The 20,192-nt window shown below is 35.5% G+C and overlaps 1 protein-coding gene across 1 annotated transcript; it reads right to left on the bottom strand.

The window, feature by feature from the left end:
* Positions 1-10,303: 10,303 nt before the first annotated feature.
* LOC138700245 (uncharacterized) lies at positions 10,304-13,052 on the bottom strand. Its single transcript, XM_069826727.1, has 2 exons — positions 12,847-13,052; positions 10,304-12,571 (listed from the first exon to the last, which is right to left on the bottom strand). The coding sequence occupies exon 2, from the start codon at positions 11,910-11,912 to the stop codon at positions 10,647-10,649; it is 1,266 nt and encodes a 421-aa protein (XP_069682828.1). The 5' UTR covers positions 11,913-12,571; positions 12,847-13,052; the 3' UTR covers positions 10,304-10,646.
* Positions 13,053-20,192: the final 7,140 nt, after the last annotated feature.

Genomic DNA, 20,192 nt, shown 5'->3' with positions numbered 1-20,192 from the left:
GACGAACAGTTGGAAAATGTGGATTGGGAAAAACAAATGACAGAGGAGAATCTTTGGTGAATATCTGTAAGAGAAATGCAGTGAATGTTGAAAATACACTATTCCCACAACATAAACGAAGAAGATACATCTGGATATATCCAAGGTACGAAATCAGATTAGACTACATACTTGTACAGGAAATATTCCGAAATTGCTTAAAAAATGCAAAGGCTTTACCATATTAACTCAGACCATGTCCTGTTGGTAATCGAAGTAGATTTTCGTCTGAAGAAGATAAGAGGAAAACAGGTAACGAAGAAATTTTCAAGAGAAAGCTGCTACATTAAAATCCACACCTGAGAATAGCAATGAATACTGGACTCGTCTAAAAAGTTGTATAAAGATACCAGCAGGAGAAACAATAGAATCCAGAGAAGGTGTGGAAATGAAGAAATCTTGAGTCACAGAGAAAATGGACGAAAGGAGAAAATGGAAACAAATACAAAGAAGACTTCACTATGAACCTATTTCATGTGAACTTCGTTGAATATTTCTACTCAAAAAAATAATTTCAAGTCAATGATGTGTGATACAAATTATAACCAATGATGCATTTATATCTAAAAACGAGAATGCGGATGCTTTAGCAAAGAAGGGCAGCACTGCTACTTACAGACCTGTTACTAAATCTACGTATTCCTCTGTGAAAAGATTTATTAAATCTACATACTTAGACTTCAACAAACAAAATTTGATAACACAATCTCAAGGGAAAAAATGGAACTCTCTGCATCATAATCCACAGATAATTCCCTATTTACCACGCAAATCGTCTGTAGCTGCATTTAGACTGGCAACTGGCCAAGCATCTGCATAGAATTGGAATATATCAGTCTCCTATCTGTCTATTGTGCAACTCAGATCAAGAAATGGATTCAGAACATCTCAAAATCTGTGCGTCAGTGGCTAACCATGACAATATCTTTGAAAAATATTGGAGTGCAAGAGGTCAAATGACTATTGTCAAATGCCTGGCATTAGAAAACAACAACATATTTAAAAACAAAATAAGTCAATTTGTAATCTCTAACTTACTTTAATGAGTCTCCGATCAACAGCGTCCATGACCTGGCCTTATGTATGTACCACTACTTGTAGTTATCCTGTTTAGCCAAAGAAGGACGCATTAACCTTTCCATTTTACAGTATTTATTGTGTTGGTAGGTAAAGTTTTACTAAGAAATTTTATGTAAGTGACATCTTAGAAATTTGTTATAGGCCTAAACATGAATTAATTAAAATATCGAGTGTCCTAAATAAGGCAAGTCACGGAAAATTGGAAAAATACTTTCAGCCATTAATAAAACTGGCATCATGCATCATTCTTTGTTTCACCCGCTCGCCACGATGAGGCACAGGATATGAGCGGGGCCTGAAACAAAAGAAACAAAATAAAACAAAAGAAATTGTATTAGTGAATATACAAAAGTAGTTTGATTTCTATTAATACCATTTCAGCACTACCTCCATTTTTCCTTCACTTACCTTTACTCTCCCTTCATAAATCAGTATCCTCAGTCTGGTGGCTTCTGAATGCTGCATATAAAGTTGTAAGAATTATAACAAACGGGGAAAACCAAATTTTGTAATGTGTTCAAAATGTAAATCGGATAATTCCATAAATAGACACAATATATATATATATATATATATATATATATATTATTTGCAAATAATTTATTATATTTAGGAATTGGTTGAGTCACTGGCTGAAAAGAAACTGCCTACTGTAGGATGCAATGAAAGGAATGGTGAACGGGAGAAAAGTTGGGGGCAGAAGAAGATACCAGATGATAGACGACATTAAGATATATGGATCGTATGAGGAAACTAAGAGGAAGGCAGAAAAGAGGAAAGATTGGAAAATGCTGGGTTTGCAATGAAAGACCTGCCCATGGGCAGAGCACTTATATATATATATATATATATATATATATATATATATATATATATATATATATATATATATATATACACAACACACACACACACAATATTTATACATATTATAAAAAACCATCACGATGGCCCAGTGGCTAGAGCGCTGGACTCAATCCTGTGAACCCAGGTTCGATCTCCGGCATAAGCACGCATCCATTAACACAGGTATTCTCCGGAAGCTCCTTTTCCTCCGAGGTATCCTAACAAATCTCCCACAACCTCTTCTCAAAGTGGGTGTAGTGAAGACCAATCTTCTATGGCGCACCGTGGATGACTGTCTGTAAATTGGTCTACACAACTGGCTTCATATGATGAAACATATTGATAAAAGCACAACAATTTAACAGAACACATCTACATAGAGAAGTATTCATTGCATGCTAAAAACATATCAAGAAAATTTTAAACTAATTTGTGCTGAGAAGGAAAAGTAAATAAATATAATAAAAACTTTTTGAGAAAAAAAGAACACTTATTTTAAATATTCACGTTATTTTTACATTCATTCTTTAGAGAGGGAATTTCAGTATTTTATAGGACAACTTTTACTTTTAATTACATCAATTCTACGGGGAATAGATTCTTCTTCTTATTTTTCTTTGGTTCTACAGCCGGGTTCCAGCCTTGACCACCCCAACGATGCTTTTCCATGTCCTTCGATCTAACACCTTTGTTTTCCATCCTTCACACCTGCTGCTATTATATCCTTCTCCACTTCATCCAGCCATCTTAGCTGAGGTCTCCCTACTTTTCTGGTGCCAAAAGGTATAGTGAGAGTCAATTTCTTGCAAGGATCATTTTCATCCTTCCTACAGATATGGCCCAGCCACCTGACTCTCCTAGCTTTAATTTCTCTGCAAACATATGGTGCTTTAAAAAGTTGGTATAATTCATAGTTATATCTTTTTCTCCAACTGCCTTCATCATTTACTGGTACGTATATCGTCCTCAGAAGCTTTCTCTCAAATATACTCAGCCTACAATTGTCGGCACTGCCAACTGCCCAGGTTTTAGATCCATACAGCAAGACTGGTCTTATTAATGTTTTATATAATTTGCACTTAGTGTTGAGGCTGATATCATGGGAATAGATTCTACTAATTCTAATTTCTTTGGCAGTCATAGCTCAAAGTAAGATGCTCTTCTTCATTAGACTTAAGTAGAAGAAAAATACATCAGTTCGCTTTTCATATAGTTTAAGGTGTAATCGAAAATCATCTTTTGTTGCAGGATTTGCACAGTTTTTAATTTTCTCCTTCATTCGTAAACATGTTGAACAACAATCAGTTGCAGGACTTGCAAAGCTTATGTTGCACTCATTAACAAATATACTTCGGAAGTATTCATAATTGACATGAAGCTCCTAGTCATGAGCTTTCTTGTACTCATCCCACATAGCTGAAATGCTTAAATGGCTGGTTTACATTTTTTGAACTGCAGTAGTGACTCTGAGATGGTTATGTCTCAATTAATATTTTAACTGATTGTCTCTTATGGGCAAATTTGTTATTTCGAAAAATGCCACCTCTTGTTTTTTTTACCAAACACCTTGCTTGAGAAATTTGTTACATAAATTTTGAAGACGAGACCTTCCCATTTGAAGTGCTTCTAGGAACAGAATTATTTCTACAGAGCGGTCTATGACATTCTCTACGGGCTCGGCGGCAAGCGGGCCCAGCGTCAGCGCTTGTCATTCCCTGTGAACGGGGTCCGCCACAGTCGCACGGGGTCCCTGCCTTCAAGGACACATTGCAACAGATAGCTGCTCTTCTGTTGTCTGTGAGCTCTGTTGACGTTTGAATTGATGTACGTACGTCTTAGATGAAGAATGAAGATTGTGGCTTAGTATGGCATCACAAAAGTTTACAAGCCACAGTTATTAAGCCACAATCTTCAATCTTCATCTAAGACATAGGTACATCAATACAAACGTCAACAGAACTCATAGACAACTGAAGAGCAGCTATCTGTTGCAATGTGGCCATGTGCTATGTCCTTTAAGGCAGGCAAACAGAGAGAGAAAGCAGGGACAGAAAGAAAGACAGTAGCGTGCGACTGTGGTGGACCCCGTTCACCGGGAATGACAAGCGCTGACACCGTGCCGGGCTCACTTGCTGCCGAGTGTTGTAGAGAATGTCATAGACCGCTCTGTGCATACCTGAGTGAACATTATCCTCTCTTCATATTTACTCGGTAACATTTTACTGATACAGACTTGCTGAAAGAATTTTTGCGAGATCGTTTGCGTTCAAAGACGTTATAATAGTTTGCGTTTTGGTGATAGCACCGTCACATACTTCAGAACCATTTCATTTTGCATGTAGATCTGGCTCCTGGAAGAACTTCTGGTTGATTAATCTCACATCCTGTAATGTAAATTCAAAGCATCTGAATTTTGAATTTGTGGATGCTGACAATTTGGGGGTCTTGGGAAACGTTTGCAGTGTATCTGAAACAATATAAAGTAATATTGTAAAATTACATGCATTATAGAAACGATAATAAACTAAACAAGTTATCATAGAGCATAAAATAAATTATTTATACTAATATTTGAATACAGTAGGCAGTAACTGAACATAGCTAACCTCATTCGTTTCACCTTGTTTCCTTTCAAGGATTGTTCATTTCTCGTCTTTTTTCGAGCTCTGTCGGGAGCAGCAGATGTTACTTTGTTGTTTGAGGTTGTCACTCTATTTTCCTCATTCATGATTACTGTCAATTCACTGTATTAAATGGCAACTATTAAAACTCCAATCGTATCTACAAAAGCACTTTTCCTGTTAACAATAATCAGTACATAGCTGTTCTTCAATGCTGAAAACATTACAACATTCTTTTTAAAATTCTCTTCAAATCATTAAAATAACATGGTACCACAACAAAGAAGAAATAGCATGAATTATACACAAAGGAATCATTTATTGGACAGTAATTACTTTGGTTGCAGATGTAATAGTGGTAGCAGAGGATGTATGATTGAACAAAACACATTTTACATATTTGAGGAATTAATACATTATGTAACTGTATAGTAAGAGGACAAAACATTCCTTGCATCTGCACCTAACTTCTTCAATCGTTTTCTACCATGGACAGAACACGTTTAGTCGCTTTATTTGTAGCTTTATCGATAGAGAAGATAATAAGGAACAACATGGCGCAAAAAAACAACAAAATATTATCAGTGGACATAACACGTTTTGCAAAGAATTAAAAATGTACTAAATACTCTTCGGAATTTAAATAAGAATTGCCACGTTATTAATAATATAATGCTGCAAACAAAAGTACACGCAAATAATATGCATAAAATAAAATCTTATAATGTAATACCAATTAAACTTATAATCCCAGGATAGAACTGGCTTTTCTTAAGAAACGCTTCGATGATCACTATACCTTAGGTTGCAGATTGAGAATTCATGCTATGTCTATATTTAACGCCAGACTTCATTACAAATCACATTGCAGTGAAGTTTCTACGTTATTGTATCTTACTGGACTCAAAATCAAAGTATTTTGAAATAATCACACTGAAAAATTATCTACTAAACGCTCCTTCCGAAATTAAATTTCGCATAAGTTCTACAAGAATGCCACGTTATTAAAAATACTGCGCTGGAAATAAAAGTACTCGCAAATAATATGCATGGAATAAAACTTTGTAATGTAATACGAATTATTATACTTCGAATTCCAACATAGCACTGGTCTTTTTGATGATACGTTTCGATGACCACTAAACTTATATGTTAGGCTACAGATTGAGGATTCATATCATATCTGTCTTGAATTAACGTGTATCTTCTTTACAAAACACATTGTAGTAAGAGGTTGTACGTTAGGCCTATTGTTCCCTACTGTTCTGAAAATCAAAGCATTTTGAAATATTTACACAGAAAATAATTTAATTATCGCATATGTTTGATAAGAATTGCCACGTTATTAACCATATTTTGCTGAAAACATAAGTAGGTCTACATGGAAATAATGTGCATAGAATAAAACCTTATTAATTTAATGTGAATTAACTTCTAATATTAGATACCGGTATATAAATGTTTCGATGATCACTAAAGGCCTACTGCATATTAGGCTGTAGACTGAGGATTCATGTCATGTCTTGCTTGAAGTAAGCGAAGGCTTGATTACAAATCACATTGTAGGAAGAATTTATATTTTATTGTCCCTTGCTGTATTTTTGAAGTACACTGAAAGTAAAGTTTTACTAAATACTTCCGAATTTTAGTATCTCACAAGTTATATAATTATTGTCACGTTATTAATCATATTGTGCTGGAAGTAATATACATACACAGCACATAGCCTTTGTTAATTTAATGCCAATTAAACTTCTAACCTTAGATTATTTAATAAAAAGGATGCAACTGATCTTTCCGATGAAAAGTTTCATTGATCACTAAACGTTAGGCTGCAGACTGAGGATCCATGCCATGTCTTGCTTGAATTATCTGAAGACTTGATTACGGATCACATTGTAGGCTATACCTACGTCACAGCGTTACTTTTAGATATTTGTTACAGATGTAGATTGATCCTGCTCACATTTCACGCGCTTTGTTAATCACCAGGGAACGGATTTATATGGACTAAAAATATATGAAATATGTAAATATATATGTAGTTATTTTTACCAAAATATGGAATTAAATATGGATTTTTACCAAAATATGGAATTAAATATGGACTTAAAATTATAAAAAAATGACTATGTACGTTAAATATTGGTACATTTTAATCAAACTAAACAAAAAATATAATGGACGTACCTTATCTTCCAATGTAGTTTCAACAAAACACAATTTTTATTGTCTGTTACCATAACAATAGGTTACAAACATTTCTTTCAAGTGCTGAAAAGTGAATCTTCTTCTATTGTCTCTGAGGATAGATTTATACTGACTAAAAGAGCGTTCGACGTCACAAGAAGTAACTGGTACATAATTCAATTTCACAATGTCTGCTGGGGATAAGTCCAAGTTAATCTTCACTGTTGATTCACCACTCATCACAGCAACAACCTTTTGTAGTTCTTCATATCCAGGGTTTTTTGAAAGTACAGTGTCCACCTTAGCTCTTACTGCATCTGCAACTTTACCTCTACCACGATTCAGTTGTTCCACAGTACTATTTATAATTTCAAAACTTTCAGATAGTGAAAGGTGCCTATTTTGGAGACTTTTGAGCGTTTTTATGATGCATGAAAATGTATGCTGAATGTGAGCTAAGTCATTCTTCACACTTATGTCACAGGTAACTGTTTTCGCAGTATCAATTGAGACTGCATCTTCAGAGTCCAATGCAAGGAGAACACTGTTAATAGAGTCTATATGTTCGGCATAATATTCAACTGCTTCTAGCCATGTACCCCATCTAGTTAAAATTGGCTTTGGTGGCAATGGAATTTCAGGGTACATTTCTTTCAACACGTTAACTCTACTGGGAGCTTTGAGAAATACTTTTTTCACTGATGAAATCAACAAATCTACTTTAGGGAAATTGTCTCTGACCACTTCTGCCACACGATGAAATGCATGCGCCACACAAGTAAAATGAGTCAATTTAGGATATACAACAGATAATGCTTGTCCAGCTTTGACCATATAAGGGGCAGCATCGCTAATAAAGAATAACACATTATCGTACATAATACCCTTTGGCCACAGGATACCCATAGCTTCGTTGAACAGTTTAACTATAGTTTTGTTATTGCACTTTTCTAGAACATCACAATGTAAAAGAATTCGTTCAGAATATTGTTCACTTAACAAACCGATAACTACATTACCAACAAGTCTACCTTCTTTGTCGGGAGTCTCATCAATGGAAACCCAAATTGAACTATCTTTAATTTCATCTCTTATCTTCTGTATTGTCTCATCGTAGATGGATGGAGCATACGTCTTCCTAAGTGTTGACTCATCCGGGATTGTATGTTGAGTATATTTTTCAAGGAATTCCCTGAAGACCTTATTCTTTAGTTTGTAGAGAGGAATATCAGCAGAGATGAGAGAACGGCACAGGTCGATGTTAAACTCAGATCTTACATTCGATGTTGTTGGTTGTGTTAAAAACAATTGTCTCTGCTTGGAATTTAGTTGTTTGTTGGCCTGATGTTTACTAGTTGTAATGTGTTGTTGCACCAGGAACTTTTGTGTAGATGATACTGCACACTGACACAAATTACAAAATAATATTTTATTGTCAGTTGATAAACCATCTTCTTTAAATTCTGAAATGTAACTTGTTAGTTTTGATTTTAAATTGACTGAATGACGTACTTTTGGCATATTTACCGTCTTTATAGTATGATTTACAAAACTGAACCTATGTGTACTCTGACTGGCATTTAACTGTTGAGCTGCACAACTGAAGTCTGTTAAAAATTTTAAATTAAATTAATACAGTTTTGTAACTTACTTTCCCATTGTTGATAGGACTGCTAATTTTCAGATAACTCTGATGTTAAAGGGATTACTGAACATGTGTTTAAATCTCTATTGTTGAAATGTATTTTTAAAAGTTAATGGAATTTTGTTTTGTTTTATTGTTAAACCTAATATAATATGGACTGTTTTATATGAAATATGGAAAATATATGGAAATTAACGAAAATATGTACTAAACTCTAAAATATGGAAAAATATGGAAAATAAAAGTAGGATTTTTCAACCCTACACATTGTGAAACATAAAGATAATGCAAAATATAAATTATATTAGCTTTATAAGTAAATATGTATTTACATATAAATCCTTTCCCTGTTAATCACTAATCAAGTCACAATTAGCACGATATTAAATGCATCGATTGAAATAGATGTTCATAATCGTAAAGGTAATTGGTAACCATGAAAACGTAACAATGTCATTTCGTCATACTGTGTTGTGTATTTCAGCGTTCTACACTTCGGATAAGCCGAGACATAGATGGGAGGGTAATATTAAAATGGATTTCAGAGAGGTGGGATATGATGCTACGGACTGGATTAATTTACCTCAGGACAGGGCCGGTTTCTGTGAAAGTCATTTATAAGTAAGCAGGCTAACAATTAAAAAAAGGCGAATTTCTTTCTGTGCGATTTCACCGAATGGAATGTATCGAATACAAATTATGCAAACGTACGTACCTATATGAATATATCATACGCTTGAAATATGAAATTTTATTATTTAGGTCTGATATGTGGATACTATTTAATAATTTAATTGTGCAATTTGTACCATAATTCATGTTGTGTAACTTTGTATCTTGAAATAAAATATGCGGTATTGCAATCCCTTTGTTAATGACACAATTAATGTTGTCTTACTAAAACAAATGAGTCCACACCTGTGGAGTAACGGTCAGCGCGTCTGGCCGCGAAACCAGGTGGCCCGGGTTCGAATCCCGGTCGGGGCAAGTTACCTGGTTGAGGTTTTATCCGGGGTTTTCCCTCAACCCAATACGAGCAAATGCTGGGTAACTTTCGGTGCTGGACCCCGGACTCATTTCACCGGCATTATCACCTTCATATCATTCAAACGCTAAATAACCTAGATGTTGATACAGCGTCGTAAAATAACCAAATAAAATAAAATAAAAAGAAAAAACAAATGAAAAATATTTTACAATTAATAGATATATGAAGTATGAAATAATTCTTATACTATGGAGCTTCGATGTAAAACAATAACGTGATGTACTAAAATTCTTTTCACCCAACCCAGATATGGGACTATTGTTTGAAACTTGAGGTACTATTTCCAAATGAATAAGATTTATTATGCTACAGAAATATTATGCACCAAGTAAAGAAGCGAACTGTGAAGGAATCGCTGCGGTTCGCAGGCAGGTCTGCTTGGGCTCCTCGGGCTAGCGGTCTCGGTCTCTGTTGGGCTAGAGTTCATTGCTCGAGCTCGAACTCTGAAGCAAGAGTCCACGAGGACCGCGGGTAGGCTTAGTGGGCTTACTGCTGTACAGGTAGTCGGCTGGAGGACCACGGTTTACCCGTGCTTAACTCTTGGCCTAGCGAAGAAGTTCTGTGAATCAAAGTTCGCGTGTTCCAAGATGAAAGTGGAAGCAATAATGATCTATGATACTACTGTGTTATAGCTTGTCCGCAAATATATACAACAATAAACAGTATTTTTAAATACTAATTACTGATTACAAACAGTATTTTTAAATACTAATCATCCAATTAATCGCTATCAAGTCTCAGTCGAGCCCTGATATCAGAAGTCATACTAAAGGCGTTATTTATCAAGTTTACTGTTTCTTGAAAGAACTTAAAGATTGTGAGGACATTAAAAGTGTAGGGGAGAGAGGGGATACATTGGACAGTTTATCTTATTAAATTTTTGTGCACTAAGCTTATGAATTAAAAATATTCTTTCCACCTGGTTTTGATTTGTTGGACATCTGGCTGTCATTAAAAATTTTAATCATTTTCATATTAGTAAAACTGAAATCATCTTTTGAATATATTTGAAGAAATACACTTTGTCCAGAGTATCCCCAGATATGGGGATACATTGGACAGAAATCAAAATATTTTGTATACAGAAAAAAATGATCATACATGGTCTCTAAATTTCAAATACAATAATACTAACAAACTACAACTAAATTCATATATGTACAATCAATACAATACATTATTGGATACAAAATGGCATGAAATCAAAGTCAAAATAGGTCATATTTTCAAAACGCTTTTTGTTGTCTTTGATAGGTTCAGGTAATTTCAGCACAGTCTCCTCGTATGACACAAATGATACTGTCTCATCAGTTTCAATGAACCGATTAGAAGCGATCTGACGTTTAAAAAATTTCACATCATATCCATCCACGGCTCGATTAACAATTTGGGCTACATAATTTCTTGAAGTGTTTTTGCCACTAACTCTGACAATTACAAAATCGCCAGAATGTAGGGAGTAAATGGGTTCAACTTCATTTTCATGTGAATCTTGATCTGAGTCAGAGGTATTCTCACCAACTTCCTCTAAAGGTGATGAAGACCTCTGACGAACTCTCCTCTTCTCTGCCTGTTTTTCCTTTGAGTTTTTACACTTCCATTCTGCGATCTCATTTTTTTCTGGAGAATCTGTTGCTATCATACAACGACCCCTTTTTCGCCCACGACAGGACAATTTGCGAGGTGGTGCTTCTGGAAAGGGCCTTACTTCTTCAGGACTGACATATGTATTTTCGGTTGTCGAAGATGTTGGAGTTTCTAATGTTCTAGAGCTGACAACTGAAGTAATTACAGCATCTTCTACTTTAGATCCTGCTTGTTCTTCTGCAATTGATCCTGGAGAACTTTGATGGTTCAAAAGCACTGGAGGTGGGCGATCTGATACTACAGACGACAAGAAATGTTCATTGGGGAATATATTTCGGTCAAATGGTGAAATTCCACAAGATTTAAATCCCGATTTAATGTTTTCTGGGATCGCTGCTCTGTCCCATGCAGTTGCACTCATTTGTGGTAATTCAAAGATTGTCACACTTTCATTTGGATGACTAAGGTGCCAGGCGTTAACTGCTTCATTGAAGAATTTCTTGAAAGGACCAAACACGCAGTGGTCCAGGGGCTGGAGCTTATTGGATGTGTGTGGTGGGAGGGTCAAGATGGTAATGCCATTTCCCTTGCAATAATCTGGGCCTTCTACACTCAGGTGGGACTCATGATTATCCATGATCAGCAACACCGGATTTCCATTTGAACAACGTACATTTTCTTTAAAAAATATCAAAACGCTCAAGAAATTTTCCGCTGTCATCCAACCTGACTTGTGGACAAGACCCAAAGCCCCTGTAGGTGCACCAGCCATCATGCGTGCTTTGTCAAAGCGAACGCGGGGGAATATCCACACAGGAGGTAAGGCATTTGCGCAAATGATACCAACTTGTGTCATAAGTTCACCCCGCTCCCTGGAAGTCACTTGTCCTACCTCTTTTTCACCTTTTTTTGCGATTACTTTACCACAGGTGGCACAGTGTTCAAGCCAGTCTCGTCTAAATTGAAAATCTGATACGGCATGAATTTACGTCTCTGCAGCACAATGTCCAACTTATCAAAGAACTGGCCCACTGTTGCTCTATTGAATGCCTGCATTCTGGCTAGACTTGTAGCTTCTGGTGTTCTGATGGCGAGTGCTGGGTTTCTTTACAAAAATGCTGAGAACCAATCCAAACCAGCCTCCTTATTTGCTTTCCAAGATGCAGGTATTGTCATCAGTTCATTCTTTTTAGCATATTCGAAAGCCAATCGTCTTGTTTGTTTTGGTGTCAGCCCATAAAACATAGTTGAACATAACAACAAATAATCAGCAAGAGCTTATTCCAAGTGACCTGGACTTACTTGACGATTCTTAAAATTGGACTTGAAATTCATTGAATCAAACCCAACCTCCCTTGATTTCTTCACATACATTGCCAAGCGGGATTTTTTGACACCATGCTGTTCTGCAGAAGCTCGCAGAGACATATTATTATGTAATACATCATCAACTGCTGCTTTAATATCCGCCTCAGAAAACTCACGATCTGTTTTTCTTGTGTAGACTCGAGGCATCTGCAGACAAATAAAGTAAATAGTTAATTGATCTAATGTAGACATATTTAAAAAAAAATAAAAAAGAATATTAATGCAAAGGGATACATTGGACATCGCTGTCCAATATATCCCCATGTTCTGGTTTGGTACTTTTTTCCTTTTCTTTCACAAAGGATTTCAACCTCACTAAAGTATTATACATGAAATGAATTCTCATAATATCCACATATATACAACGTTATAACTTGCACTATGATTTGAAAAGAAACTATTTAATAGAGAATAGCACTTACCTCAAGATTTACATCAAAACTACGAAAAACTGGAAAATGCTGCTGTTCGAAAATCTTCTTTGTACTTCTGGTCAAAAACACTGTACTTTCATAAGATATGAACAAATGAATATCTCTGGTCATTGATGCCAACATGGAAGGTCATATAGACGGAAATTTGCATATGTCCATTGTATCCCCATGTCCACTGTATCCCCTCTCTCCCCTACTATCATCAACGGAGACAGCTACTGCCAAGGAGTGTGATGTTTCTATGCGATCGGTTCAGAGAATTTGTGCAGAAGGGAGAAGAACAGCAGAAAACAATGCTGCGGAGCCATCTTTTTCGTCTCCGAAGAAGACTGTAGAACATAAGAAGCCTGTCACTGATATAGACGATTTCCAGAAGGATCTCATTAGGCGTAAAATTCAAGAATTTTATGACCAAGGTATGTACCCCACGCGGGAAAAAATGATGGAAGCTGTTAATTTCGAAGGCTCTAAGAGTTCTATGGGCAAAATTCTGAGAAGATTTGGATATACATACAAGAGGAGCAATGACGGCAGACGTTTTCTTGTGGAAAGCAACGACATCGTTGCAGCACGAATCTCTTTCTTAAGGAAAATGCACAACATCAGAGAAGAAGAAACTCCGCGCCCAATAATTTATATAGATGAAACATGGGTGAACCAAAGCCACAGTAGAAAATATATATGGACTTATTCATCATCTGGTGGTCTTAAGGTGCCCATTGGAAAGGGGTCACGACTAACTGTTTGCCACGCAGGCTCATCGAACTGTGGATTTATTGAAGGGGCAAAGATAGTATTTCAAGCAAGCAACAATGATGACTACCATCAGCAAATGAACAGCGATGTGTTTAAAGAGTGGTTCATCGATCTTCTCCGGAGTCTGGAAGAAAGCTGTGTCATCGTCATGGACAATGCATCGTACCATTCGCGCGTGTTCGAGAACATTCCCACAACAAATTTCAGAAAGTTAGAAATTGTGTCCTGGCTCGCCAGTAAAGAAATTCCTCATGATCCTCAAAAGTCCGTTCCTGAATTACTCCAGATTGTGGATAAATATAAAGGATTGTTTCCCAAAGTGTACGAGTTAGACAACATTGCTGCAGAGATGGGTAATGAAGTAGTTCGTCTACCGCCTTACCATTGTCAGTATAATCCAATCGAACTAATATGGGCGACAGTAAAAGGGGAGGTTGCAGAAAAAAATAAAACATTTAAAATTAAAGACGTTAGAATGTTGCTGGAAGAAGCTTTGGACAGAGTAATAATGCATGATTGGAAAAAATGTGTGACGCACTCTGAGAAAATACAGGAAGAGGATTTTATGAAAGTGGCCAGGGATGTGATAATGGAAATAATTGTAGTAAATCTAGGAAGTGATAGTTCTGAAGTAGACAGTGATAATGACGGTGAATTTTGGCATGTTTTCGAAGTAGTGGATTTTTTTAAACATTGAACAAATTGAATTTTATGATGCCTATATTTTATCAGTTCTCTAAAAGTTTGCTGTAATATTTTTTGCTTATGCCGTATAAGTAATATCCCCTTAAATGTGAAGAAGTGAATAATTTGTTGTGTAGGCCTAATGTGAATAATTACTGACAAAACTGACAAATTTTCAGACTGAGATGATGATGACGATGAAAGTTATAATCGTATAATTAAAAGATACAAACATTAATGGCAGTGCTTCTCATTACATTGAATGTTTTATTTGTTTATAATTTCTACCTACTTTGATCGGAGTCGAAATCAATACATTAATTTTTACTGTTTCCGCGATATGTAACTTATATGTGGACCAACTACTTTAATAATGCAGATCCACAATTATTTTTGTATTTAATTGTTGATGGGTTGCAATAATACAGACTCATATACAAATTTAAACTGAAGGAAACTCATCGTCAGACATCGGATTCTAGGGCAAATGCCTATTTTGTTTCTTTAGGAGAAAAGTAAAAATAATTATTAATATTTGTGTTTCATGGAAATTGAAAGGTATTCAAAGAGTTTTATAGTGCCCTAAAATGACATAAAACGGTTATTAGAGCCTAATTTGTTAATATTCGCCTAAAAATGCCTAACTCACTGTAATGTTTCGCATTTTATTCTTACTTTTTATAATTTATACATGCATTCACTGCGAAATTTAAGGCATTTAAAAAGTCGAAAGTTTGCTTCACACCGGCCATGAAACCATTGATAAAGGAAACAAAATGTTTTGAATCTCACGACACTCGCAATAGATTTCACCGAATTTAACATGTTTGGAGGCATAAATGCCGACAAAGAACCAACCTTAGTTTTGAAGCAGGCAACAATCACAACATGTGCTGCTACCGATTCAGAGATATACTATATTATAAAAATGACTGTTTTCGGTCTGAAACCGATTAGCTGTACTGCCCTTCAGAGTGTCATAAAATCACAATTTTTGGAGAAAGAGTGTTTTTGAAATATTTATGAAAAGTCGTAAAACTGCGAATTAGTAGGGTAAACCGTTACAAAATATTTAAAAGAATGGCCCTCCTAGTGTTAACACTACCAGGAAATGCAACAATAAGTGGAACTTTGTATTTTTGTCCAATTGAATCTCAATAACAACGGTTCATTTGAATGCTCGTAAACAGTTGCTCTTTCCCTCACCTTATTTGTGTTGAGAAGTTCTGAGCGGTAGGACGTTTTCCTGTGAAGTTTAACGCGATAATGCCGAAAAATTTAAGTGCAAAATCTACATTGATCCGGCAATGGCTAACAGAATATTCAGAATTCACTTATGATGGAAAAATAATATTCCGCAAGATTTGTAGCAAACAGGTATGTAACAATAGTTGAAATATATAAATTCTATTAATTTTAATGAGTAGGCCTATAATATTTATACATTGACTGAGCTATCCTGAGGTATAATTCTTTTTAAGACCACTACACTTTAACCTTTTAAATTCCGATAGTTAAAGTATTTGCAGGTCATTAAAATTTTGATTGTTGGAACCCACTAACTTTGTGATAGAAATACGGCAATACAACAATTAGGATTTTATTTTAATTCAGTTTACTTTACATTTTTAGATTTCGCAAGAAAAGAAGTGCCACCTAAAGCAGCATGTGCAAGGAGCGGCTCATAAGGCTAAAGCTCAGCAGAAAAATCAACTGCAACAAACTTTACTAACACAGCCTACTTCATCCAATCTCAGCAGCAATTTCTATGCTGATTTAACCAGAGCGTTTGTTGCTGCTAACATGCCCTGGAATGCAATTGAAAATCCGGTTTTAAGACAGTTTTTACAAAAATACTGCAAACAAAATATCCCATCTGAGTCGACCCTAAGAAAAAATTACTTAGACAGAATATACTATGAAACTTTAGCTTCCATTCGGGAGGATATAGGTGATTCTTACATATGGGTCTCTGTGGATGAAACCTCAGATCCTATGAATAGGTATATAGCAAATATGGTAGTAGGAAAACTTAGTCCTGATGGACCTTCGATTCCACACCTCGTATGTGTTAAGGAACTTTCGAAAGTGAATAGCCAAGCCATTGCTTATTTTGTAAATAAAGGCCTACAGTCTTTATACTCAGGTAATATAGACGATTCTAAAGTTCTGTTGTTTTGTACTGATGCTGCCTCATACATGGTTGCTGCAGCTCCACTTCTTAAAACATTTTATCCTAACCTCACGCATGTAACCTGTCTAGCACATGGCCTTCACAGGGTTTCTGAAACAATCCGGAATGAATTTCCTCTTATCAATTCGTTTATTTCTATCACAAAAATTGTTTTTGTAAAGCCCCATCCAGGATTTCAATATTCAGAGAGAACTTTCCAGATATCCCACTCCCACCTCAGCTGGTTGTTACACGATGGGGAACCTGGATTCAGTCAGTGGTGTATTATTCTAAGTATTTTAAAGAAGCGGTCACAGTTATTGATAAATTACCTGAAACTGATAGTGCAGCGTGTGTGAAAGCAGTGAAAGATTGTCTGAATGACTCACGAGTGAAAAACGATATTGCCTACATAACATCAAACTTTTCTTTCATACCTGCAAGCATTGAACAATTAGAACGTGAAAAACAATCTCTTTGTAGCCAAATAGCAATAGTAAAGGAAGCTCAAGTGAACATACATTCGGCTTTGGGCGAAACTGGGAAAAAGGTTAAAAATAAGTGGGACAACGTATTAAATAAGAATGTAGGATTTTCATTGTTGGAAAAAGTATCAAGAGTGATATCGGGGGAAAGTGTAAATTTTCCAGTAAGTATTGATGTTCCTATTGTACCTAATTTAAAATTTGCGCCTCTCACATCAGTTTCGGTTGAAAGAAGTTTTTCTGCTTTCAAAATGATTCTCAGTGACAAAAGGCAAAGGTTAACTGAGGAGAATTTAGAAAAAATTCTGGTGGTGTACTGTGCAGATAATTATAATAAAGTCTGAGCATGGAACTGAATTTCAATAACTTAAAATAAGTAATCTTGATATCAATAATCATTATTTCATTAGTTTCAATATATTAAATTTGTGCAGCTCTGTTTATAAATATAATATAGTATTCTTTTTTTAATGTTTAAACATACTTTTTGTGCGTATTTTAGTGTATAACTAAAAATTTCAGTGAAAGAAATAAGTATGATACCTTGATGTGCCTAAAATGCCTATTTTCATTAAAATAGAGCCTAATTTTACAAATTTTGAGCTTATTTTAGGCGCCTAAAACTGCAATTTTTAGTGCCTAAAAATCCGATGTCTACTCATCGTATAGATTCGGTGTAGTGTTGAGTGCCTAATTTTATTTATAAAAGAATTTTTTTAGTCATATTTATTGTGTTATTTCTTTTGTTAAGCTAAGCCGTTCATGTTATAATAATGTGTACATTTTCTACACACAGTACAAAATAATATATTAATTTTTTACACTTTAATTTTTTATTTTCTCATGATTCACAAAGTTGATAACTGTATAAACATTATATTTTAGTATTTACTATTTCAATATAATATTCTGAAAACACATAAAAACAAAATAGGTCTACTTGTGTGTGATACTAAATATTTTATTTCTCGTATTAGGTTTACATTACATTATAATAATTATTACATGAAATGGCTAACTTGCTAAATATTATAAATTATACTATCATCTAAAGTCTGATTAGTGTAATGTGTTACTATTCAGCGATGTATGCTTAGTTACCTCATGAGTGATGCCTTATTGCTGTCACGAGTTTCAGACCTGTGTTCGGAGAGTTGGCTAAACAAAACAACAATATTCAGTAAGTAAATCAGGTATTTGTAATTACTATAAATCACGATATTATTTTATTTGTTCTTTAAAGTTTTCCGATAGTGCACAACGTGTGAATGGACGAGTAAGTTACTTGGGACAGGACCATACACCAAGCAGGTTCAGAGGGTGTAGGAGTCGGGGTAGTGAATGAGGGGTTCGCCATACCCGCCTATTTCTTGTGCCCCTAGTATACTTACCTAGACGCACAGCGAGCGCTGCTGTGCTGTACAAAATTGAAACCCTTCGCGCATCGACATCATTGTAGTAAGTGTGCCATTTAACAGGTGGTTGTGACAATGATTGCGAGTGTATCCAGTGTGCATTTGATGAATCTATCATAATGATGCATTTTTGTAAGGCATCAAAGTCTGGACCTATGCCGAACACCCCAGCATACGAGAAAGCCCTGGAAGTACTCAGAGGAAAGAAGAACGCCATCTGGAGCGAGTTCTACATAACAGACGCCATGACAACCAGAGACTGGGCAAACACAAACTACGAACTGAGACACATAGTGACCCGTTACGCAGTACATGGTTTTCACCATAAGATCTGTACCACCAAGAGATACCACGAACCCAACGACGAATGTGTGTGTGAACTGTGTCAGAAGCCATGTGGACGATATCACGTTGAAAACTGCCGAGAAAGGAAAACCTCGCTCACAAACTTCTGCAAAGACTAACCTACAAATCCTATGCACATTGTGCGCATTTCATTTCATTTCATTTCAAAGTCTGGACCTCACCCTGGTTTCCACTCATTACTGCAGTGCCATCTTATGCTTGAGCTACGAGTTTATTGAGGTTTTAGACTTTGTTTTAGAAACTCGCTCAGACCGTTAGCCGTGTGATTGTTCACCGTTGCTTACGAGATTATACAAGCTGGCGCATAGAGCTTGAAAAACGAGTCTGAAGTGGTTCCCTCGTAATGCCAATTCCGCCGCTCGGAGCGCTGTTCTGCCCTATATATTCATAGCAGAACACTTAAATGACATTGACATTTGGGACATTTAAAGGACTCACCATTGCTTATTAAATGCTTCGTACAATATTTTATGGACAATAGACGTAATTTCCAAACTTCTACTCCTCAATTATATTACAATAAAAGGCTGTCATTCTTGATATTAAAACATATTACATATAAACTGAGGGACTGTCTGCTCTGTACTTCAGTTCATACACCAAACATTTCCGGAAATAAATTAACTTGACATCTTACATATACGCACTATAGCCTACCCTTTTCACCTAATATTATTAATATTGTTATTAAATAAGATATTGCAACTAATTAAGGTACTGCATTATCTTTAATTTCCTTGAATTCATAATTACGCATTTGCAAGAAGGCCTAACTTTTCCCTCTCTTAAAAAAAAAATACGGACGTCACAATAACTGAGAAGTATAATTATTGCGCGATTTTTTCTTGCAGTGGTGAAAACATTTCTATAGGCCTACTGATTAATCTATTGAGCATAGTAATAGTAAACGCTGTAGTATTTTAGTGCGTGTACGCGTAATGTATTGGTAATGATACAAGAATAAAAAGAAATTAGGCTAGACATAACCTCACAAAATTACAAACACATGCTAAAACAAAAAAAAAAAAAAACCTTTACGTATCCGTATATAATAAAACTAGATATTCCAGATATAATTTGTTTCACACGATAATCACCTCAGCCTATTTCGGAAGCAGCCATTATTAGTTACAGTTTGAGGTGCATTACCTAATCTCATACTAACCTTGTTAAGTTCTCTAACCTAATTCACTGATAATTACGTAACAATACACAGGTCTAAAATACAGACAAATACACATTAATTACCTAATAAGTACAGCATGAAGATAATTCATTACTTTTGTCGGTATTTTCTAAAAGAGAAAGGGAAAACAGTAACAACATTATCTTCAATGTTTACATCACGTCGTTCAAATTTTCATTAGGCCTATATCAGTAATGCTTGGTAAGTGAAACAATGCATGAAATTATTTTACATTTCGGGTCACATCATTCGAGAGTCGGAAAATGCAA

Source organism: Periplaneta americana, chromosome 5 (assembly GCF_040183065.1).
Source record: "Periplaneta americana isolate PAMFEO1 chromosome 5, P.americana_PAMFEO1_priV1, whole genome shotgun sequence".
Taxonomy (NCBI): domain Eukaryota; kingdom Metazoa; phylum Arthropoda; class Insecta; order Blattodea; family Blattidae; genus Periplaneta; species Periplaneta americana.
The sequence above is the reverse complement of the archived record's forward strand: the minus strand, read 5'-3'. Positions and strand labels throughout refer to the sequence as shown.